Source organism: Cyclopterus lumpus, chromosome 2 (assembly GCF_009769545.1).
Source record: "Cyclopterus lumpus isolate fCycLum1 chromosome 2, fCycLum1.pri, whole genome shotgun sequence".
NCBI classification, from domain to species: Eukaryota; Metazoa; Chordata; class Actinopteri; order Perciformes; family Cyclopteridae; genus Cyclopterus; species Cyclopterus lumpus.
In genome coordinates, this window is record NC_046967.1 from 11129688 (window position 1) to 11153369 (window position 23682).

The following is a 23682-nucleotide window of genomic DNA, read 5'->3' on the forward strand; positions in this document are numbered from 1 at the left end:
TACGAGGAGCTCTTCCCCTCATACGCATCGCTCTGCCCGTACATCGGACTGCGACGCGCCGCAGGACGACAGTGAGAGTGATTTGCAATGTGGCTTTCGTTCGCACCGCCGCTGCGGTCCAGACGGAGAGGAACCTCTACACTTACTGGATGGATTGACACCAGATTCCGTGCAGACATTCGTGGCTCACAGTAGACGTTTGGTGACTCCACCGTGAGGTTGTTCACCTTTGTGGTTTTCAGTGAAATGTCCAAACAACTACTGGGTGTGTGAAATGTGGCACAGATATGTGGCGATCCCCTGATTTAGATACATAATGCTAACGAGCTAAACTAAGTACACATTAAACCGGCTCAGCAGCAACGTGTTGGCGTTGTCGCTGAGTGTGTCGGGACGGCTGCTTGTTGTAGATCCTTCAGTCTCTCATACAGAAGATACATGAGACGAACTTCTTTCTTCTCCTTTGGCAATGCAAACAGAATGTGTCCGTCAAACTGTCAGGCGACTACTATGTCTTTTCATTATTGACGTATTCTGAGGACTGCGTGTGTGTGTGTGTGTGTGTCAGAGTGAAGGGTGCCAAGGAGCACTGTTTCTCATTTTCCGGACAAATCCTTAATCTGTGTGACCCAGCAAGGGATTATGGGGGTTTCTGGGAGAAAAATGGGACTTGAAACTAACCCTTAAAGCCTAATAACTGACTGTTTGTTTGTTTGTTTGTTTGTATGTTTGTTTGTTTGTTTGTTTGTCCAGAGTTCCAAAGTGTTGCTGTCTTTAAAGGATAATAATTCTGAAACTTGTCTGTGAGTCGGCCTTCGGGTTACCATTTCAGCCCTCGGTGGGGTCACCTTTGTCTGCAGTATGTGTGTGTGTGTGTGTGTATGTATGTATATGTGTGTGAGAGAGAGAGAGTGAGAGAGAGAGAGAGAGAGAGAGAGAGAGGGAGATTGTGGGGGTTCTTGGACTGTTGTGTGGGCCACGTGGAGCCGAATTAAAACCTTATTTAAGAGGATTCAGGACAGATGGCGTCCCATTGATTCAGGACATTATTGGACCCCCCCCCCCCTATTTTCTACATAAACACACCCCACCCACTTTGAACCGGGGACTCACCTTGCTTTGTTTCTCATTGGATTGTGGCATGATGCACTCAGCCAATCAGCATCCTCGTAGGCAAACAAAGAGCCCCCTCTTAAATAAAGCCAAACACGTGGCTGTTTAGCATATAAGAAGCTCCCATTGGTCAAAGGTGATCCAATCAAAGTCAAATCAATCTAAGTGAAGCGTTTTTTTTCTTCAAGGGGAAACCAAAGGAAAGTGTATTGAAGTAGCAATAGAGGTGTAATAACGACTATAAACATGTCACAAGGAAACTGAGCATCCTCCTCTGTGTGTGTTTATTCTAATGGGAATAATATCCGGACAGCATCGGGAATGAGTGTTGCAACATGGCTTGTTTTGACTTAAACAACTGTATTTGTCCTCTGATGCTGATACACATCTAAAAGTGTCACAGGCCATTTTGAGTGGGACAGAAAACTAAAAAGCACAATGAGTCCTCTCCCTTTGATTGAAGCACACTAGGTGTTTTACTTCCCTCCCTTCGCCTCCTATCTTCCCTCTCTGACTCTCAACTCACCAGATGGAGAGTGGGCGGTGAGTGTGTGTGTGTGTGTGTGTGTGTGTGTGTGTGTGTGTATTCATGCATGGTTACTCATGAGTTTGCATATTTACATGTCCTGTACATTTTTTACCTTACATCCACCTCTGTTTCACCCATGCAAAGCATATGAAACCAGACCAGTCATGTACACCTGCAGACAGAGGGAGCCGTCGATGGCACAAACTGACATGGAGTAAAGTGAATGAGCCTCATCTTGTCCAGTGCAGAGAGGGTTTAGGGGCCAACACGCGCTATCCGGCATCATTCGGGGGCTGCTAATCCCGCATGTGCAAAATAAATCCAATCGGACAGCGCCTTTGCATCATGAGACTGGATTGTTAATATACATAGAGAGACAGGGCTAAGCTTTAACTGGGAGGAGGCGAGAGAGAGAGAGAGAGAGAGAGAGAGAGAGAGAGAGAGAGAGAGAGAGAGAGAGAGAGAGAGAGAGAGAGAGGGAGGGAGGGAGGGTGTGTACGAGGAGAGAGAGAGCGAGAGAAAGAAAGAGAGAGCGAGCATCGAGCCACCAGATAGGCTCCACCATCCACAGACTGTAAGGTACAAGTGCCACAAGGAGACTATAATCCTCTAAAATAATGGATGGGACAAAGCCGGCCATGGAGTCCAACGCGGAGGAGACTCAGGAGGAGGGACAAGACAGCAAAGGTACGCTCGATCAGCCGCTGACATTTGCGCGTTTCCCCGTGTTTTTCTTTTGGAGACGCTCGCGTCTGCGCCAGCCTGAGCGGTTTAACCTACTTGCAATGGCTTCTCGCTTGTGCGCGAGACAATAGCGATGCTCCCCCCCCCTCCCCACAACCCCCCTCTGGCCTCTCACCTATTCCAGGGCGATTTTTGGACAGCATTAAACGGTCTCTCTGCTGCTGGGTGACCGAGATTATTTACATTATTTACAATTTGCCGTTTTCTGTGGTATTTTGTGCGCCTTCAAAAGGGGGATTTGGAGGCTGGTGGGGGAGAATAACCGGGGGTGGGTGCGCTGTGGATGGGTGCACGCTCTGGTTTTATGGTGCATGCATTAAAGCCAATTTGCTTGTACATTGCTGCACCATCATGTGCATAGAGCTCTGCCTAATGAGCGGCTGATAACGCGACGGCGTCCATCACTATGAGCGCCTCGGTGTCCCGACCGGCCACCGAGTGATCGGTCGACGGCGGCTGCAACGCACACGACCCGTGTTTTGGACGCGCGTGGCGGTGGAGCAGCGGTGCTCTCGGCTCGACATTGATGGATGTGTGTCCACCGGTTACCACCGCTCAGGCGTGTTAATGGAGCCTCTGTGCGGTGCGCGCACGCAACGCTCTGCAGAGTGTGCATTGTGCATGTAAATAGTAGTTTTTCGCGCACGCCATGAAAATAGTCGATTTCGTCCAACCAAACTGTTGCTGCACAGTGTGTCTGTGCACCGGAGGATGAGTGGAGGTGACTGATGTGTTTTCATTGTGGCTTTGGTAGTACAATCGGTGGTGTTTATCACACCTTGAAGATGAACGCGCACAGTGTGCCGTTCTTCTGGTGCACAATACAGAAGATGAATGATTATGATGGGAGATGTTCACCCAGCGTCTCAGTCAGTGTTGCAGCTTCTCTGGCATGATGCCTTGGTGCTGTATGGGCTGCTAGAGAGGTGGGTAGTTGATATCATCAGCCTAGGGGGGCTTTACACACACTCACACACACACACACACACACACACACACACACACACACACACTCAGCAACATCCAGTGTTTCCCCTGCTCTAGTCCTCCTTATACTGCAGTCTTTCTCCGGTTTCATGTGGGCAGTCGGGTTAAAAGGAAGGTTTGTGTTTGAAAAGACACATTTGTTCAGTGATTTGGCATCAGCATATGACATTTTACAATTTTGGGGCGGAAATATTCAGATTTTTAGCTTCCAAAAAGTAACTATTTTGGAAGCGAATATAAAAGAAATGTTAATATTTTAGGGGGAGATATTCATATTTTGGTTCCGGTATTACAAAATGTTATTATTCTGGGAGGAAACATTCAGCTTTTTAGTGCCAGATTAAAAAATTTTGCTATTTTGGAAGCAACTATAAAGAAATGTAACTATTTCGTGGGCAAATATTCATATATGGGCTCCTGTTACAAAATCTTGCTTTGCATTCTTTTTGGGGCAAATGTTCAGACTTTTAGCTCCACCTTTACAAAATGTAAACATTTTAGGAGGAAATATTCAAATCTTTAGCTCAAGTATTACAAATTGTTGTAATTTTTGGAAACTTAGGAGATTTGCAGCTTTACCAAACCCAAATTCCTATCGCAATATTATATTTATTTATGGCCCTGCCACAGTTGTATTGCTGGGTCACACTCTGTGACGTATACGGTGCAGAAGAGTGGGCATGTTTTAAAAAGACATTACATCATCCTCTCCGGAGGCATGCAGGCCAGTGTCCAACGAGAGCCTTTATAATGCAGCTTTAATTGACGGAGTGGGTGAATCTGTTTGAATTCCCTGAGGACAGACGAGCAGGAGGGCGGCCATATTTATGGTTATAATTAACCATTTTGAATTCCTTAATCGCCTTTTTTAAGTTGTGAAATTATCACCCAGCTCAACATCTCCAGCCTGGACGGCTCCAGGTGGGATGTTGCGCAACCGAGTCCCCCCCCACACACACACACACACACACACACACCAGCGAACCACAATAGGGTTGGAGGATGGCCTATTTGTCGGTGTAATCATTTGTGTGTGCCTTTGACATCTGGAATGTGACCATAAGCTTACAGCATCCGTTAAGAGGCTGAAGATTTACAGTGTGTGTGTGTGTGTGTGTGTGTGTGTGTGTGTGTGTGGGGGGGGGGGGGGGGGGGGGGGGGGGGTCAAGAAGGCGAGCGCTGTCATGTAAGGAGCTCCAGCTCTTGAAGGCAGAAGTTTGGGTGAAATGATCCGGTTTTGGATTCACTGCAACATCTGGGCTGCAGTGTTTAAAGGTGTAAACCAAGTGGAGCCACATGTATTAGCTTCGGTACGAAATCTGTCATTTTTTTATAAGGTTTCGAGGCTAAAATGCAACAGATTGGGTTTTAAAGCTGCACTGATGAATAATGTGTGCCCTTTTTATTGGCTTTTATAAATTGCACAAATCTCCCCATCAATATATGGGCCAAAAAACACGATATTTCAGTTGAGCAATGGCTATAATGTGCGTTAGCCCCCTCCAGAAACACTGTGTTCATGACACAACTTGTATTAATATTATTAATATATATGCTACATTAAAGGGGATAGTTTCAAACGTGTTGGTTTCTGTGAAGGTAAATCTAAGAGAAAGATATCTTAGCCTAGCATAACGACTGCTTTCAGGTTATGTCTCCTTTGAACATCATAAAGAAATAGAAACTGAGTCCCTTTAGTGTGATTTAATGCAACTTGATATGCGTCTTCACGTCATCAGGTACGAGTTGTAAAGAGCACGTTGATTAGCTGTAATTAAGGTAAACCGCCTATGTTCTTGATTGCGTCGCCATTGTGTGTCTCACGGAGCTGAAAGTAATTACAGACTGGAAAGTGAGCACAGAACACCGGCAGGGATGATAATCCAATTCGGTGTCTGTCGGGATATGAAGTGATCTTTTTTTATAATCTCTAATCTGTGAGACTGTGGAGCTATACGCTCAGGACTCGGATAAACCAGACATCAACTCCGCTCTCCGAGGTATACGATTATATATCTGCTTTCATTAGTATGCGACGGTTTGATTAGAGAAAGCACCTCCCGAGTGACCTTTTTATCTTACTTTTATGTGGCCCCTCCTGAATTGGCTCTCAAAGCGGCGCTGAGTGCATTTCAAGTTCCTCTTCGTCTGCCGTCGTACACACCTTGCTTCCTTCCTGTGTGTGTGTGTGTGTGTGTGTGTGTGTGTGTGTGTGGGGCCTCTTGCATAACGCGTCGCCGCCTTTGCTTGTGATGTTCAGATCAGGAGCGTATAAGGTATTACATCATCGTCTGGAGGGGTGCAGGTTTTTGGTTGAATGTCCTGCTGCAGCCTCCGAAGCACAAAGAGAGTTCCTCCTCATCAGCCGTTCAAGGTTGTCTTTTGTTCTGGTGGATTATGGGATGTTTTTGACCTCAGCAGAGGAGGATATTAAGATTCTGTGCTGGAGAGGTGATGCGAAATGTCTTCAGGCTGTTTTTTAAAAACCAAGTAAAGGAGAGCAATAGTTTGGGGAACGCGCTGTTTGGCTTTCTCGCTATAGGAATCTGATGAGAAGATCAGTACCAGTTGCTCGGCAACCAGCCCGAGAAATAACAAATTGTCGTATAACAGACAATAAACGCCGCGGTAATTGGACTGAGCCACGCTAGCTGTTTCCCCCTGCTTCCAGTCTTTATGCTAAGCTAAGCTAACCAGTTACAAACAGACATACGTGTTTGCCTCTAAAATAGCATTGAATAGCGATGCTTTATATGACATAAAAGAAGAAACAATTAGTTAATTAATGGAATTGTCCGGTGGTACCCAACCTCCAAATGTACGCAAAAGTAGAAAAGGTGTTCTCATTTTTGCTCTTTGTATTGAAATCCTGGAAACCTTTTAAATATTTGGGCCTCTGAAAATCCTTCAAAGCAAACAATCCATAACAGAATAAGACGGTACATTGAATATCGTGAAGATTTCCCCTTTTTATCCCTGCACTTAAAACTCATCACACCCAAACCTCCAATGAGTGACACCGATGTAACAGGACATGAACCGTGTGGGCTCGACCCGGGAACATGCATGGTACTTTAAATAAAAATGTTAAAAAAGCCAGACCTGCTGGTGCTGACATTTAGTCATGTGCTAAATATTAAACCGGTTCTCCACCTCGAGAACTTGTGTTGTGTTAACATTTCAATCCTTAATGGATCATTGCACGCTGTTGTCATAAATAGTCAGAACCGAAAAACATGCGCCGTAAATCACCGACACGTATTTATACAATATTCTCACCGAGTGTACAGTAAATATGATAATACGGTGGTGAACTTGTTACCCGCTTTCGGTTTTATTACACCTTGTAATCCACTTTACTGCCACACACACACACACACACACACACACACACACACCCACCCTCAGAAGCTTCCTCATAGCATGAAGTCACTCATAAATCAGCTCTGTGCGATAACTTTAGGGCACACAATGCATCAGTTACTGTAACCTGCACACACAATTAAATTAAAGTAGATATACATGGATGCTTTTTGGTGACTTTTTAAACCACGCAGCTTGTCATTTGCTTTATTTTCCGGCCACTTAAATGTTCAAAGAACTTAAAAGTATCAGACGTCAGATTGTTCGGTCACTATTTTCCCATTTTAAACGTCAATCCGGTGCATGAAACCACCAGTGGGAGAGCGGACTGTAATAGTAGCTGATATGTGGACTAACCATCCTTGTGCTGCTGCTTCTCTCTCACACACCCACACACACTCTAATGCGTACACTTGCTGTTATTGGCACCCGTCTCCTACTTGTCTTTGTTACACATAACCACCTCTCACTTCGGCTCCCTCCAGTTTTTATCTCTTCGTGGCAGTTTTTCAACGCCGAAAAAAAAGACTCCCACACAACAGACATGTTTCCAACATGGCGTCTCCACCAAGAAGAAAAATATATCATTTTTAAATTACTACAAAGTCCTGCAAGAGCATGATCCCACCTTTCATTAGTCCTGGACTAAACAAATCCTCTCTGCAGGTGTAGTCTGGGTCCAACTCCAGGTCGTGTCCAGTAACCTTTGCTGTGCTTTTAGTTCGGGTTTGCATGCAAGGATTTAAAAAACCTTTTTTAAAACATTTATTTACACACTGAATCTGCAATTGCCTGCTCTGAAAACACTTTTACATCTGCCCCGGCCTGCAGAGCTCACTTTGTGATGGATTTGTTGCACATAAAACCCGCCACAATCCTCCTTTTTGTTTCCTCTCATCTCTCCTCCTCGGCTCCTTCCTGTCTTGTCCTGATTCCCGAACTCATCTCTCTCCCACACACACATACACACACACAAAGACACTCATACACACACTCATACACACAGCCTTCGCCTATTCTCCTCTCGCCCTGGAGGTGTGTGAGGTTGCGAGAGCATGTGAAAGCCATCACACAGGGAGAGGCTCATGTGTTCCTCATTTGAAGCCATTTGCCCAAAGCCTGCTGTCGGCCTCCATCTGGATATGTGTGTGTGTGTGTGTGTCAGTGTGTGTGTGCTCGTATTTGTTTACGTGTCAGTGACCAGGAGTGGTTTAGGGGGATGTCTGTGTCCGTGCTTTGCTTGCACCAAAGCAACCGCTCTATTTCGGTGTGCACATATGTTGTGGTCGTCTTCAGTCCCCACACATTCATATTTAACTCAACTTCTCCGCTTGCATGTTCTTTAAAACAAACTGTATTTCGCATGGATGGGTCCTCGTTAAAATGAAAGAGTCTATGTAACTTTAGCTGAAGAATAATAGATGCCAAAAAGAACATTCGTTAACATTATAGCCCGCAGAAACCTTCAGTTCATAATAAAACCTTTTAAGACCCCCCTGAGAGTGTTGAGCAAGAGGGCGTTACGGATGAATGTGTTAATTCATCGAGCTCCACTTTTAGTTATCAAGCAGAAACGATGCTTCTCAAATGTGAGGATTTGCTGCTTTTCTCTGTTTTATATCGCTGCAGATTTAATATCTTTAGTTTTGGTATGACACTTTGGTTGTATGGGGAATTATTACACTTTTCTTTTGACTATTATATGACATTTCGAAGACTAAATGGTATAATAATGATCGATACTGAAATAACAACGAGGCCCCGTGAAGCAACAGATTACAAACATTTGGAAACAAAAGCTCGAGCTCCCACAATAGCAGCGAGAGGCAGCAGGGCGCCGTCCCCGAGCGATGCCTCCTCTGGCCCCCCTCCATCGCCCACCCAGCGACTTCTTTGACATCTCAGGGAGAGCGACTTTACAGCCAAGTCGGTTGTGTAACCGCCCGAGCCCCATTCAGTCCAACGGCACGGCACTCCTGGCCAGAGGGGCCATTTAACATCCTGGTGGAACAAGACTCAAACTAATGGCGCTCGCTCCGCTGCACGCCATCTCGGGACAGGTGCCCCCCCCCCCCCCCCCCCCCCCCTAGATGAGAGCCCAGAGAGGGCCCGTGTCAGGTTTCGGGTCGACTGTCACCGCACCCCTCTTTTTAAATAAACCCTTTTAATGATCCGCCGTTAATCTTTCTCGCCTCGTTAGACAAAGCAGCCCCCGAAGGACACAACAAAACAGCTTCCTTGCATCATACACTCCTTATTATGAGATTGCCCGGAGATGAACCAAACTTTAAAAAATATCTTGAGCACTAATTTGCTGCATGCTCATGCTAAGTCACCATCTTATCATGTTCAGTGCTTCCTACAAGCTGATTATATCTTTTGTTTGACAGTTGAGTCACGCTGTCGGGAGTTTAGTCCAGTTTGGCCCCAGAAAGAGAGAGAAGGAAGCAAAGTATTGATCACGGTGGTGACAACGGGATTTTGAAGGTCCATCATGCTCGATTACGCCCGGCCAGATGTTGACCTCGTGGCATTCATAATGCCGGTATAACCAGCCAAGGGTTTTCTAAAAAAAAACAAAAAACAGACGATTAGGGTCAGTTATGTACCGTGGGAAAAAAAAAAACCAAAAAAGAAGAAGAGAGAAATGGTTGGTAACAGTGAAGGCAGCCGGAAATGAAGCAAATTGCATATTTTGAAGTGTTTCTTGGCACAAATATTCTCCATATACTTGTGCCAACAAACCATCGGCTTTTTAAGGACACGGCCAGTTTATCACAACTTGGATGACATCACTCGGTCGATTGCTCACAATTAGTTGATGAAACAATTAATAGAAAAGTGTAATAATAATGTGTGTGTGTGTGTGTTGTTGTCTGCTGCCATCAAACAGATGGGGCTTCTTTTTCATCTCAACCTGAGGAGACGCAGCCTTCCATCATCCCTCCATCATCCCTCCATCATCCCTCCATCATCCTTCCATCTCTTTCTGCTTTACTTGCCCACACCTTTCTTCTCTCTCTTTCTCTGACGCCTGTCCTCAACTCTCGTGTAAATACACCCACAATGCACTGCGAGAAAATATTGCCCCATAATGAATACTGGCGCTTCTAGATTGGACTACGGCCGCGGGCAGGGACCAGACCGGCCTCTGAAATATTCACAAAGCTTTATTGACGCACTGCGTACGAACAGTCACGCGGTGCCACTGGGTCGTGCAGTTTATAGCAGATTATTAGGACTGTGATCTTCTGTCAAGTTTCTATTTAAATCGATATTATCTCCAGATGGCAGATGAAAACTGCTACTAAAAGAGGATAATAGTTATTTTAGCACGGCTAGCTGCAGATATTTAAATTCAGTACAAATTCAGACCTGTAATTTGACAACGACGTCACGCGTATTAGAGGAATTATTTCACTTTTGTCGGGTGACAGATGATTGACAGGACGAGGGAGAATAATTACAAAGGACGTCAGCAAACAGACAAACTCTGCGCCGCGCCTCGTTCGGCCAATCAGAGAGCCTGAAATGAGATGTCTTGGAATGAATGGCGCTTTTTGTATTCACCGTGTGGACTATGCTGCTGTGGAGGAGGCTTTTTGTTGTGCGTCTTTCAGCTCATTGTTTTGGTTTTACCGCCTGCAACTTCACGTGTTTTTATTTCCTTGTTCAATACAGCGTGATGTTCATTTAGTAAATTATGGTCCATTTAGAGTCAAGCAGACCATAAAGCAGGGTATGCTTTAGGGGCGGGGCTACAAGGTGATTGACAGGTCTCTATCTTAACGTTTTGTGAAAGTCGTGAATGTTATCGTCGCATTTCGGTCGCCTAAAATGACCATGCAAATCACTTAATTATAATATGAATTTTTAAAGTCCCTGAGGAGCTGATCAAATGAAATAACCTCTTCTTAGCACCCATCCTTCGTTTATTTAATCGAGGTTACGTCGCTCCGCATCGATGCATGTGTGCATGTGTGCATGTGTGCATGTGTGCATGTGTGCATGTGTGCATGTGTGCATGCGTGAAGCGGCTGCGAAGGACTACGCCGCTGCCGAACTGGGTCGTGGGTAACACGTTGCTATGGCAACTGCTATTTGCCGGGCCCCGGGGCCAAGAGCCATTTTTTTCTGCTTACACTGTCTCTCTCTCTCTCTCTCTCTCTCTCTCTCTGTCTCTGTTCTTTTTTTCTGTTCTTCTTCGCTCGCTCCGCTTCTCTCTTCACCTCCTTCTCTCGTCTTCCTCTTCCCTTGCGATCTCTTCCTCTCCATTCACCTCGGCTTTCCTCTCTCACACACCTTCGGTCCTCCGTCCCTTTCTCTTGTCTTTGCGAAACACAAACACAGAGCGAGCATCGATCCGTCCAACGCTCTCAGCTACAAATTGAAATCCTAATTTAAACAGAGGGTGGGGGGGGGGGGGGGACATGTTTTGTCCTTCAGGCCACACAGCGGCTGGAAGAAGACGCGTTTTAACTATTTAAATTGCAGCTCAGTCTCTGCAACCTGTGGAGCGTTCCCAACGAAGCAGTGCATCGTCTCCCGGTTGGCGTGGCGGTTGAGATGATGTATGACACGGCCATCGTAACGGGAGCGTGACACATCGTCTGGGCGATTAACTCCAGCTGGTTCGCTGCAAGTACAGCGTGGGCGTGCAGCCATATTTCATCGAAGAGAGAGATGGTATAGCGAGATGCAGCGAGGTATAAAACGAGAGCGACGGGGCCGGGCCTCGTGGTGTCCCCTAAATTCTGCTCTAATGAATAGTCCCATTGATTTCCATTAGGGCCGGCTGGAGCTGACCACTCCGGCTCGCCTGTTTCCCATTAGCGCACTTTAAAAGTGAAGCTGACAAACAGTCGTGTGGCCACAGGCGGACCGGATGAGGAGCGCCGCTCGGTGCTTAAATGAAACCTGCGACTTCATGCGTGAAGCCGCACAAGGGCCCCCCGGGTTGAGAAGATGGAGTTAACAGCAGGAATCATATGCTGCAGTCGTGCGCTCTCAAACTCAAAAGTATTTTTTTAATGTAAAACAAATGGAGCAAATGGACTCCTTTCCGCAACTTGAAAGGAGCTTTATCGTCAAATCAAGATTACGACACCTGGAAAAAAGCAGGATTACCACATCGCACTTTAATTCTCTTTAAATAACAACGACAGGAAGACTAACATGTTAAATTACCTGAGGAGATGGACCTTTTTATAGCAGGATGGAGCGTCTTTTAAGAGCAGCTTTTTAAACAGCCTCATGGTATCGACCGGTGAGTCCATTGCAGCCCCCCCACCGAGGCCTGGCCTGTTTCTCGGCTCAGATTTTAGAGCCATCCAGCATTATCAGCTCCACCTCTCCATCAGCCCGCTTCCTTCATTAACATTAATAGGATTTGGATCTATTATGCAACGAGCCTCCGCTTCGTTACGCAACGCACACATCTTCAGCACGGGCAGCAGGAGGAGGGCCGTGGCATCTTACATTTATTTTATTCACTCATACATGAAGTGAAGGGTTTTTCATGTGCCGGCTCATGACCTCACACTGAGGTCAGAAACCTCCACAGAGAGGAGAACAGAACTGTTGTATTATGAGAAAAGAAAGAAAAATACATTTATGATACCATATAGAAACAGATGAGCTTTGCAAATTATTTATAACAGTTTATGTAAATTACCAGCTGCTAACCATAAGACGGTGAATTGTAAAAATCTGTTGGGTTTTTTTCAACCTTTTTAGTTTTTTAAAGGTGCTAAAATAGTCTTGTATCTTGTTTTTTTTATGTTTTGGGAAATTGTGCAACAGCAGAGAAACCAGGTCTCCTCTCTCTTTGTTGCACATGCGCATGAGACTGTTAAGCTAAATGCTAACGTCAGCATGCTAACGTGTTCACAGTGATGTTGCTTCTGCTTACGTGTTGTCTCCGGCGGTCCTGGTGGATTTTTACCTCTCATCTGACTGCAGTCAGTGGGGCTGAACTCACTAACAACGGGTAACGCGACGTAGCCCGAAGGAAGCGCACGTATAGCGCACGTTTAGCGCACGTATAGCGCACGTTTAGCGCACGTTTAGCGCACGTTTGACAGATGCGTAACATGGTCAATTGTGTATATTTAGGCTTTACAAACACATTCAGATTCAACAAATTTCTGAACATGAATTAATGATGCTTCAGAGTTGCCAATTGGAGCAGGTTGTCATGGAAACAGCAAAGTGGCACACACAAGACAGTACATTTCAGCTCCTTTTTTTTCTCAGCCCAGAGTAACTTCCTGCTTTTGCCGGAGGAGCTATTTTTACCGGCTATTATATAAGACGCCATTCTTTGTGCCCAATGCAACGCGTTATCTTTCCTTCATGCGGGAGCAGAGAGCCCCCCCGCGCATGCATCCCAGAGCCGTTAATGGGAAACACATTTACTAATTCATCACCTTCGTCATTCTGCAGAAACGCGCTCGAGCGTGAGGGAGGATGATCGCGCGTCATTCGTCATCATTTTTAAGTTGTGAAAAAGGAGAAAGATGAGAATACACGCAAGCTGCACGGGGGGGAAATTGAGCCTCTTTCGGGTTTCATTTTTAAATGCAACCAAAAGTAAATGAAAACATCCGTCTCATTCCCACTTTCAACACTAAAAGACACCTTCTTGGTGCCCAGAGAAATGTTTTTTATTTACACAAATAATTGATTTAGGTCATAAGTTATTCATGTCTCAAATGAAGACGCGTTGGAGATGTTTCTTTATAAAGATAGAAGGGAGATATCGCCGTTTCTCGAGCAGTGCAGGAGGATGTGAGCATGTAGCACAGAGTGCATCTAATATTTAGCGCTCCCAGGCGCTCCCAGGCAACTGTGAAAGATGCCGTGATTAGCCGACAGGGAGAAGTGTTGTCTCAGAAGTCTGTAAAGCATTTTCTTTCTATCCGTAAGAGCTAGTTTTGGCTACAGCCGGCGGCAGCGGGGAAAGCTTCCAGTGAATTAACGCTGCTCTCTCTCTCTCTGTCTCCCCCTGCAGGATGCTTCGAGTGCTGCATCAAGTGTCTGGGCGGGGTGCCCTACGCCTCGCTGGTGGCCACCATCCTCTGCTTCTCCGGTGTGGCTCTGTTCTGCGGCTGCGGCCACGTGGCGCTGACCGGCACCCTGACCATGCTGGAGAACCACTTCTCCAGGGTCACCGCGGACCACGCCACCCTCGCCATGGTGTAAGTCCTCGGAAATCCAGCACTAAAGCGGCTATAACAAGACTTGAGGAGCACAGTGAATCATTGATGAGTTATTAGTTAATAGTTTGAGGAGAAAGCCTTGAGACTGCGGTTATTAAAATGTGTCAGAGAGCCACCCACATGATCTGCCATGATTCACAACCCCAGAGAACCAGGAAACGCGTCATAACTCATGTGAGTTACAAAATAGATATTCTGAAAGAAGAAAATGTTTTAAAAAAAACTAATGCAATTCAAATGATTGACACAAACAAACAGGATGTAAAAAAAGAAAAACAAGCCGCAAACGGAGAGATAATGAAGAGACTTATGGCCGCCATGTTATGTTAAGAAACACAACAGAAACACTGAATACATTCGTCATAGTTAAACAGGAAAATATGTATACACACTAAAACCACAGCATAAAACACTGTATACAATCCGACTAAATAATATGCGATAATAATTTAAAACCGTGAAATTATCAAGACCAGAAAAGGCCACTAATGTTCCCGATTAACGTCAAACCGATTGAAATAGTTCGCTCTCTTTCTCTTCCCTGTGCTCAGGATCCAGATCCTTCAGTACATCATCTACGGCATCGCCTCCTTCTTCTTCGTCTACGCCGTCGTCCTGCTGGCCGAGGGCTTCTACACCACCAGCGCCATCAAGAAGGAGCTGCAGAGCGACTTCAAGACCACCGTCTGCGGCCGCTGCATCACCGCCTTCGTACGTCAACGGGGAACAGCTGCTGCAGATCACCGCAGCCGCTGACCCAGAAACGCTCCCAATGAAAGCCTCTAAATGAGATTGAATTACTCGGATGTGTATTTTTTTATTTTTTTTATAATGCTCTTGCTTGAGATAGTGTTTACGGGGTTTAAAAAAAACAAACACGAAACAGTCCACTCTTAATGCCGTACGTTGTTGTTGACACACTACAAATGTCTCCTCCCCTCCCTCAGTTCATGTTCCTGACCTACATCCTCGCTCTGGCCTTCCTCGCCATCTTCGGCTTCACGGCGATACCGGTGTTCCTCTTCTTCAACATGTGGAACACCTGCGCCGCCATGAAGTCTCCTGACGCCAACATCACCTCGCCCGACTCCATCTGTGTGGACGTGAGGCAGTACGGTAAGTGGTTACCAATATTATCTACTTAAAACTCTTAGAAATGGCTCAAAACCCTTTTTCAGAACGTTTTCAGAACCAAAAATCTGATTTATAAATACGCTTAATAACGACATGCAAGTCCTGTGTGTGTGTGTGTGTGTGTGTGTGACCCATCATGCACTCACACACACACACACACACACACTTTTTTGGGACTTTTTCCGCTTGATATACTCGTTAATATCCCCACGAAAGTTTTCATAACTGGTTTGCAGTAACGTTAAAGGGTGTTTATTATTTCATTTCCTCGTTGTCAAGAAAAGTCCTGAAATTATTTCACACTTTTTGTTATTTTCTAAAGGTTTTTTTTCATATTTGCTGCCAAACCATAATTATAGAGGCAATCCCTTCAGGTATTCTGGATTTGCAGCTGACGTAAAAAAAGAAAAAAGATCAGATTCAGATCGCAGGCGGTGTTACAAGTCTTCAAAGTTTTAGGAGAAATTCCTCTCATCTAGGCAAGAGAGCTCAACACAGGCCGGCAATAACATCTTTGCATAGCAACATATTTTTTAAAACTCCTCCACGCACCCTAAACATCACTTTAAATCTCATTCCCTGTAAAGGAAGAGGTCATGTCATCAGTACAGTACGTGACCCACATTTGAAGGACAGCTGGCCCGTTAACAAAGTGGGACGAGCATCACATATGCTTCACTGCATGAATTATTCACCCCCAAATTACTGGCAGCCGTCACAATTATTATCGGGAGTGAAGGGTTTGTGATGACTTCCCCGGGTTTATCTTATTTCGTGGTGAAAAAAAAAAAAAGTAACGGAGGATTATAATGAGCCGACGGCGAGGGAAGAAAAATGGAAATAATGACCCATATTTTTCCTGTAGGAAGAGGCTCAGCAGCCCCGTTTCCTTTAATCTTTATCCGAGCCCGGTTCATAATGCCGTCAATCGCACCGTCTCGGGGGGGGGGGAGAAGCCTTCTTGTCCTCTGACTTTTCATCCCTCTGATCCCGCAGGTATTATTCCCTGGAACGCCACTCCGGGAAAAGCTTGCGGCGCCACACTGGGAGACATCTGCAACACCAGCGAGGTGAGAGGAGCTGACCTTTTCCTTTTTATCTTCTGGTCTCCTCCCCTCTCTGATCGTCTCCTTCCCTCCGCAGTTCTACCTGTCCTACCACCTCTACATCGTCGCGTTCGCCGGCGCCGGCGCCACCGTCATCGCACTGGTAAGCCCGTCGACCCATCACTTTTAAAAATATGCGCGTTGCCATGGCGCGCTTGCCCGTTGCCGCGGCAACCCCGCCTCCTCACACGCTTGGTTTTCGGCGTGTCGTTGAAATCCAACCCTGCGGCCTTTTGCCTCTGCATGCGCGGAGTGTGAGTAGACGAGGTCAGCGTTCTTTACTGCGTGGAGGCGGGCGGCCGTTGTTTTAAGTCCAAGGAAACAGGAGATGCTAAAAAGAGAAAGCGTGAAGCAGATGTTGCTTTGGATGATCTGAAAAGCCCTCGATGTTTCCCAGCTAACTTATCGAGGAGGTGGGAGGAGATACAGAATAGTGTTTGAAAGAAATACGTTTGAAAGGGCAATTAAAGGTGTTTGTGTGTTTAAAAAAGATTATTTTCATTTCCCCTGTTGTCTTTTGGCTCAAATTAAAATATGAATTGTGTTAAAACATTAAATATTTACTTAGATGTGTCATTATCACTCTTGATCAGTGCTGATTTCAATGCAGCTCAGTCTGTTCATACTGGAAAAGAATCAATCGATCAGGGATGCTAAAATAAAAGTACAGAAAAAGAACTTCTCGTTGTCCCACAATGCATTGCACAAAGGAAATGGAGCTCGCAGATGCAAAACATTAAAATAATTTGTGGATAGCGGTGGAAAAAAAATAGTTCTTGTTTTGATTCTAAAATATTTCTGGAGCCGTTTCACAATCACCCGATTCATTTCCAGCTGCTCCGCCATTTCTTGTGTGCACTGCATTGTGGGTAAGCAGTTTCCATTGGGCATCATTTCCTGTACATGTCGGTCTCTCTTCAGATCCACTACCTGATGATTTTGGGGGCCAACTGGGCCTACCTGAAGAGCGCCGTCTCCACGCACGAGTACCAGGACATCAAGACCAAGGACGACCAGGACCTGGAGGCCGAGGCGCGCTCCAAGGAGGGCCAGAACTCGTCCTCCTACTCATAAGGACGAGCGCTCCTCTCCCGCCGCCACCCATCCCCCACACCCCTCACCCTGCAACACCCCCCACTTCCCTGCGTTGAAAACAAACCACCTCGGTCATGTTTGGTAGCCCCCCCCCCACCACCACAACCTCCTGATCCTCCATCCTCTTCCCTGGCTCACACCAGAAGGGAGGAGAATAGAGGATCGGGGCGGAGGCCTTCGGTACATCAGTTTGGAAGCGTCTCGCTTTTCTTTTGGGGGGGGGCGATGGCGGCGCCTCGTGAACGTGGCCCGGCTGTGATGGCCTCGCGCCCTGAGCAAGCACAGCTCCTTTAAAAAAAGAAAGAAAAAAAAAAAACATTGTTCACTGTCTGCTTCGGCCACAGGGGGAGCCAGGCAGCGACCAACTTCCTCCGGGGTTTGTTTTTTTGGTGTTTTATATGCATATATATATATATATGAATATGAATATATTGTGCGAATGTTGTACGAATGTTTTTTTTTTTTTTTTTTAATACTCTCTGAAAAGTACGCCAGGTTCTATTTTACGATCTTCTTTCCTTTTTTTTTTTTTCCTCCTTTACTTTCTTCTACATTTTTGACTTTTTATTGCTAATGCTCGATACGTTGTTGCACTATTACAAAACAAAAAAGAATAAAAGAGACACAAATATCCCCCCCCCCACCCCCCCAGCCTGTCATGGAAAACATATAGACTCAAATCATGTGGTATCTCAAGGATTATTGTGCATTTACATGATCAGAGTTTATCTTTCCGCGAAGGTATTCAAACTTTTATTCAAAGGAATATGTTTTGGGAAATATGCTTTTTTTTTTGTTGCTTTCATGTCAAGGGTCAGAGGAGTGTGATGTAACTCTTGGCAACATTGTGACCAAGTGTGTTCAGACCTTTACGAGCTTTTGCTACACTCGACACCAGCGGAAATCAAAGGTAAATCTCTGCGGGTCTTTTAACACACACACGCACACACACACACACACACACACCTCAGGTATCAAACCAAAATTGGATTTCAGCCAGTTGTGTTCTTCAACCATCTAAGCAAGAACCAGATTTGATGCGCTGTCCTGCGTGAATCACACGGTTAAAAAAAGAAGAAAAAAAAGAAGAAAAAAAAAGCCGGTTCTATCATTTTTCTAAAAATTCCTCCTTTTTTTGTGAATGAAGTTCACCTGTAAATACCTGAAGCGCCACAAAAGGATCTCGGTTCCTCTCGGGGGAAACGTGGAGAACACGATCAGTGCTCCCGACGCGTTCTACTACTTTTTTTCTTTCTTTTCTTCCACAGATATATGTAAATGTACCCTTTTGAGATATGTGTTTAGCACTCAAATACTAGTTCTGCATTTGATATAATTGTAATGTAATAAACGATATGTCGTGAGAGGGGATACAGTGCAGTACGCTATGATACGATGGGTGGAGGTGCTTGTGACGTATGCATTTAAAAAAAAATGTGATTTTGAAGAAGAAAAAAAAATATTTTTAATGTTTTATCAGTTTTAGGCAGCTGACTTCTTGTGATTCAGTAATTATGATTTCATGGAACTTGTTTTGTTTTGTTTGTTTGTTGACGACTGACTCGTCAACACGTGAGTTGAGAGGAAAAAAGTCACTTTTTGTTATTTTTTTTTTAAATCGTCGAAGTCATATGAGCCACAGAGACTGTTTTGGATGTTTACACTCTGAATAAAACTAGTCAGGAATTTTCATACGTTAATTTTATAAATCAGATTTTGTTTAAATAAATCATGGACTATATTCTATATTGATCACCACCGGTTAGTTTACCCTAAAAGAAAAATACAACAAAAAAAGTATTAAAAAAAACACTGAAAGAAGAGAAATATTTGAACTTTGATGAGATGAAGCATGTCAGTATCGTCCATGTGTGCAGCTGTCTATTCTGTATAAAAAAGGACTATATTGCCATGTGTGTTGTTTGATAAATATCCGTGCTTTGCCACCAGGTTGATGTAAAGGCAAACTTCAGTTTCCTGTAAGACGATGCGTGTCAGGGTGTTGTCGTTTCCTCGTTATTTGCATGAAGGAGACATGACTGTCTTTGCAGTTTTTCAGGTGATGTGTAGTCAATCGTACCGACAATGGTAGGCGGTGTTTGCCCCCCCCACACCCCCCTTTTCTAAAGAAATCTCCATTGTACTTTGATGGCATTGTAGTTCCTTGTAGGTGTTTCATTATGCTTTGATTTTTTTTAAAGTTGGAAATAGTTCTATGACTCCTATATAGTGATGATTTTTGTAACCTTCTCTAGTAAAAACCGATATTTTTTATTATCGTGACACCGTTGTCTCTCGTCTCGTTCTTGTGTTTGGGTCTCTGAGGTGAAATTAGTTTTTTTTTGTACTTCCTGTTTATAGTAAACACACATAGTTACGACGTTGCTGTCGAGCTGGAGCAATATTATTTATTTGAGTTATCAAATGTGATGGAAACAAACAAAAATCAAAGATATGTAATAAACTATTATATCAGACAGGGAAGGCCACATCTACTAATCAATCCTCAAAAACATTAAATTATGTTTATATCTCAACATCAAGCAGTTAACAAATGAATTGTAACGCTACTAAAATAAATTTTAAAAATCCACCATTTTCTAAAAGGTTGGAAGCGTTTGTGTGACGTAATCAAGAAGCAACAGGTGAAGATAATTGACTTAATTGACCAATCACTGTCTTTACCTTTGCCACAAACTTATGATACGAGGGCTCCCCCTTGTGGACAAAAGAGGGCACTGCATTTCTTTTAACAAAAAGACACTTTTCTCCCGTTTCATTGTTCGATGCCTTTTTTATTTGCAGGGCGTTATTTGCCTTAAAAAATCATCCCAACAGAACAGAAAAAAAGGATTCAAAAAACTATAAATCAAGGCGTGTGACTGCGTCTGTATAATCCATCTAAAGCAGTCGATCTCATGAATCTACTTTCTTATCTGTAATTTGATTAAGCACACACATTTTAGGGCACCTTCATAATGCTGCGTTATAGCGCTTCAAACCACTCAGATGTTGTTTTCTCATGGTAGTTTGGTTGAGGCTTATAATCTGTATCAAAAATCACAATATTTTATCTGTAAACGTGGTCATTTCTGCTTCTAGGGAGGCAGAAAATAATCTTCCTACTTCTCCTTTTGTGGGCTAAAACAGCTTCATCAGTGACGTCAAACTCTTCTTTTTTTTTTGGGGCTTTGGCTGGTTGAGTCTTGAGAACTGCTCATCACAGAAACCCCAAACAACCACTACAGGTCTTCAACCTTCAGGCCTCCAGTACAACCAAGGTCATCACTGGACCCCAAATTAATCTATAAAAAGTGTCAGAAATATCATTCCATTGACTATTCCTTAAAAAAAAAAAGGACCATCAGAGTGGGGCACAAACGTTAGTCACTTTTGGTGCGAAAAAAGAAAGAAAATAGTCCGATCCCCGTCCACGAGTTTACCCGAGGGGCTTCGCCAGTTCCTCTTTCTGCAGAGTCACAAACCACAATTGCAGAAGCGCGGCACGAGCACCCGCCGGGAGTCACATTGAGCCCCGGTGCTCAGCAGCAGGTGGAGTCGGGGTGACTCTTCCTCTGCAGGTCCACCGTGTCGGAGTGAATGAGGTGGTCCGCTCTGTCGTCCGACGCCAGAATGCGACGCACCGCCTCCTCGAAGGCCGACGCCACGTTGGTGGCGTCCTTGGCGCTCGTCTCAAAGTACGGGTGGCCGCCGTTCTCGCGGCACCACTGCCGAGCGTCCTCCCCCGAAACCTGGCGCTCTGGCACGTCCAGCTTGTTGCCCAGCACCACGAAGGGGAAGTTGTCCGGGTCCTTCACGTCGGCGTAATAGGCGAACTCCTTCTTCCAGTTGGCCAGGTTGCTGAAGCTCTGGCCGTCGTCCACGCTGAAGGTGAGCAGGCAGCAGTCGGAGCCGCGGTAGAAAGGCGTGCGGAGGCTGCGGAAGCGCTCCTGGCCCGCCGTGTCCCAGATCTGCAGGGTGACGCGGCGGCCGTCCACCTCCAGCTCCCTGTTGAGGAACTCCACGCCGATGGTGTGGAAGAGGTGCGAGTCGAACTTGTTGGTGACGTAGCGGTTCATGAGCGACGACTTGCCGACGCCGCCGTCGCCCAGGAGGATCACCTTCAGGAGGGTCGACTTGGACATCACGGCGCCGGTCGGTCGGCTTCAGGGAGGGGCAAAAGCAGAGAAAGTAGTTCCACCTGAGGAGCACAAAAACGTAGCGGTGTAATATTTATTCGTGCTCTGAATCATAGCTTCAGGAAAAGACTTTATTGATTTTCACCTTTGGCCAAACAGATAAAAGTTGTGATAATAACAACGTGCTCTCCTCGGCCTCTTTGGAAGGACAACTAACTGTTTACATATTGCTGGAAGGAGGAAGCATTAAAATCTCAGATTAACGCTAATCCTATTAAAAACAGCCACGACCGACTCATGACGCGCACGTGTGTGTGTGTGTGTGTGTGTGTGATACACCATCACATGGACGCTGATCACAGGACCAGTGAGTCGTCCACAAGGGATTCAACATGGGAAGAAAAAAAAAGTAACGTACTGTTATACAAGGACAAATATCATTTAGTCAACAATCTGTGAGAGAGAGACACTTTTACTTTTAAAGAGGTTCACCCACTCACAGGCTCAGCTGCAAAGAGGAGCGACTTACGGGGGTTTAAGCACACGTTTTAAAAATCAGCTACTACACGTGTGCATGCTTAAGGGACCCGTGGGAGCTCAATGGCCATCCTTTCACCCACATACCAGAACCATAATCTGGCAGATGAAAGTGGGAAATCCCAGCGAGGAGGAGCTTTGTTAAGTGAACAAGATCCCCTCCTCCATCACGGCGGAAGTTGACGATATCTGTCTACAATGAACATAGTTGGAGATATAATGTCGTCTAGGTGTATGTTACACCCATTATAATATCTACAATAATAATATCTACCAACAGGAGTGCACGTGCAGCCAATTAGGAGACATTGGCCTCGTGCACTGCTCGTTAGGAGAAGTCAGGACTTCGTGTGCAGAGTTTAAGTCCACTGGACTGGATGCTTGTTTCAGCCCAGGGACCAACACCGGTAAAGGATGCCTTTGTCCCGAGACCCTTAAAACACAGACTGCATCGATGCCCCTATATTAACATTTCATTAATAAGTGGAATGAAAACAAACACACAAACAGTTCACGGTCCAGAGTTAACTTTATAAATATCCAGTGATTCATTGAGGAACATGTGTACTCTTTTAATGAGGATTAAATCATTATAACGTTACATTTTAACATGTTTTTAGTCCACTTTGGTGTATTCCACTACTTACATTACACCGTTAAGCTGCATTAAAGAGCATGAAATGGTAAAATACACTCGTTAACAAGGTTGAATATTGAAACATGCTTACTTGTGTTCAGTTGTCAATATGTCGAGAACATTATGGAGATAATGCACGCTCCGCCATAAACTGCACTGTCCGATAATGGAAGCGCTAGCCGTTGCACGCTCGCGACTTTACTGACCGATACAAAAACGTTAATAAATCACCATTTCAGACGCTTAAATTAACGTGTTTTCTTCTCGGTAACTGTAGCTGTCGGCGTGGCGGCTCACAGCCCCGGATCCGGCGTTTATATCCCCCAGCTCCACCCCGGCAGCGTGCTTTCTGTCAGCCGGTGTCATGGCGCTCCGGTGCCCTCCGCTGCTCTCTGGCCCCCGCTGATGAGGCTCACATGACCCGGCTGCGTCACGCCTCCTCATCATGCGCTCTGCTGGATGTCGTTAGGCCCACCTTTTGTTTCACTTTGCCTGGTTCCCTTTTTAGTTTACACGGAAACATATTCATTTTTATTCGTGGAGAATATAATTTTTTTTTTTTAAAAAGCACAAAAAGAGCCCCTCAATATGAGGGGTCACGAAATCAGACAACTAAAGCTATAAGAAAGAGAAATATGTTAAAAGGACCTGACAGCCTCCTGCAAACTATTGGAAAATTAGCAATATCCCCTCGTGCAAAGATGATCAAAATGAATGCATTTCTGCAGGTTTGTTGCACGCTTAATGTTGGTTAAGAGGCCCAAACTTTGTGTGTGAGCGAGAGAACGTATACATGAACCAGACTTTTAAAGGGTGGCATCTGTCACCCAACACGACACCCTAAAGACAGGGGAGCGTCTGAAAGGAGACACAGAGAAGAGCCACAGATACCGAGCAGCAACACTCCTAATATCTGCCTGATAAGATGTTGCAGCTCCATATCTGACAACCACGAAAAGGGGCATTTCATGCATCTTTGGACACCCCTGAATTATTATCCTTCAGCCTGTGAGCAAAGGCCCGGCGGTGGGACGTCCCGATGACGTGTAAACCAGTCGCTGTGCCACGTCGACTGAGT

General features: G+C 45.2%; 2 protein-coding genes across 3 annotated transcripts; one reads left to right on the plus strand and one right to left on the minus strand.

The window, feature by feature from the left end:
* The first annotated feature begins 2148 nt into the window (after nt 1-2148).
* On the plus strand, nt 2149-19574 carry LOC117742905 (neuronal membrane glycoprotein M6-b-like). The gene is made up of 7 exons (XM_034550560.1): nt 2149-2329; nt 13749-13935; nt 14508-14667; nt 14904-15072; nt 16087-16160; nt 16234-16299; nt 17118-19574. The coding sequence occupies exons 1-7, from the start codon at nt 2260-2262 to the stop codon at nt 17268-17270; spliced, it is 879 nt and encodes a 292-aa protein (XP_034406451.1). The 5' UTR covers nt 2149-2259; the 3' UTR covers nt 17271-19574.
* A 491-nt stretch (nt 19575-20065) lies between these two features.
* Nucleotides 20066-23038, minus strand: LOC117742930 (ras-related protein Rab-9A-like). 2 transcript variants are annotated; one of them, XM_034550605.1, is made up of 2 exons: nt 22836-23038; nt 20066-21492 (listed from the first exon to the last, which is right to left on the minus strand). In XM_034550605.1, exon 2 carries the CDS (start codon nt 21434-21436, stop codon nt 20834-20836), a length of 603 nt encoding a protein of 200 aa, XP_034406496.1. In that variant the 5' UTR covers nt 21437-21492; nt 22836-23038; the 3' UTR covers nt 20066-20833. The 2 variants fall into 2 exon arrangements, with proteins under 2 accessions (XP_034406496.1, XP_034406489.1); XM_034550598.1 differs by having other exon boundaries at nt 22696-23038.
* Nucleotides 23039-23682: the final 644 nt, after the last annotated feature.

Bases quoted from the DNA above. Each gene is read 5' to 3' on its own strand.
- LOC117742905 (XM_034550560.1), top strand. From the start codon at position 2,260: ATGGATGGGACAAAGCCGGCCATGGAGTCCAACGCGGAGGAGACTCAG. The intron at 2,330-13,748 runs GTACGCTCGATC...CTCCCCCTGCAG, and splicing joins GGAGGGACAAGACAGCAAAG to GATGCTTCGAGTGCTGCATC. The intron at 13,936-14,507 runs GTAAGTCCTCGG...CCCTGTGCTCAG, and splicing joins CACGCCACCCTCGCCATGGT to GATCCAGATCCTTCAGTACA.
- LOC117742930 (XM_034550605.1), bottom strand. From the start codon at position 21,436: ATGTCCAAGTCGACCCTCCTGAAGGTGATCCTCCTGGGCGACGGCGGC.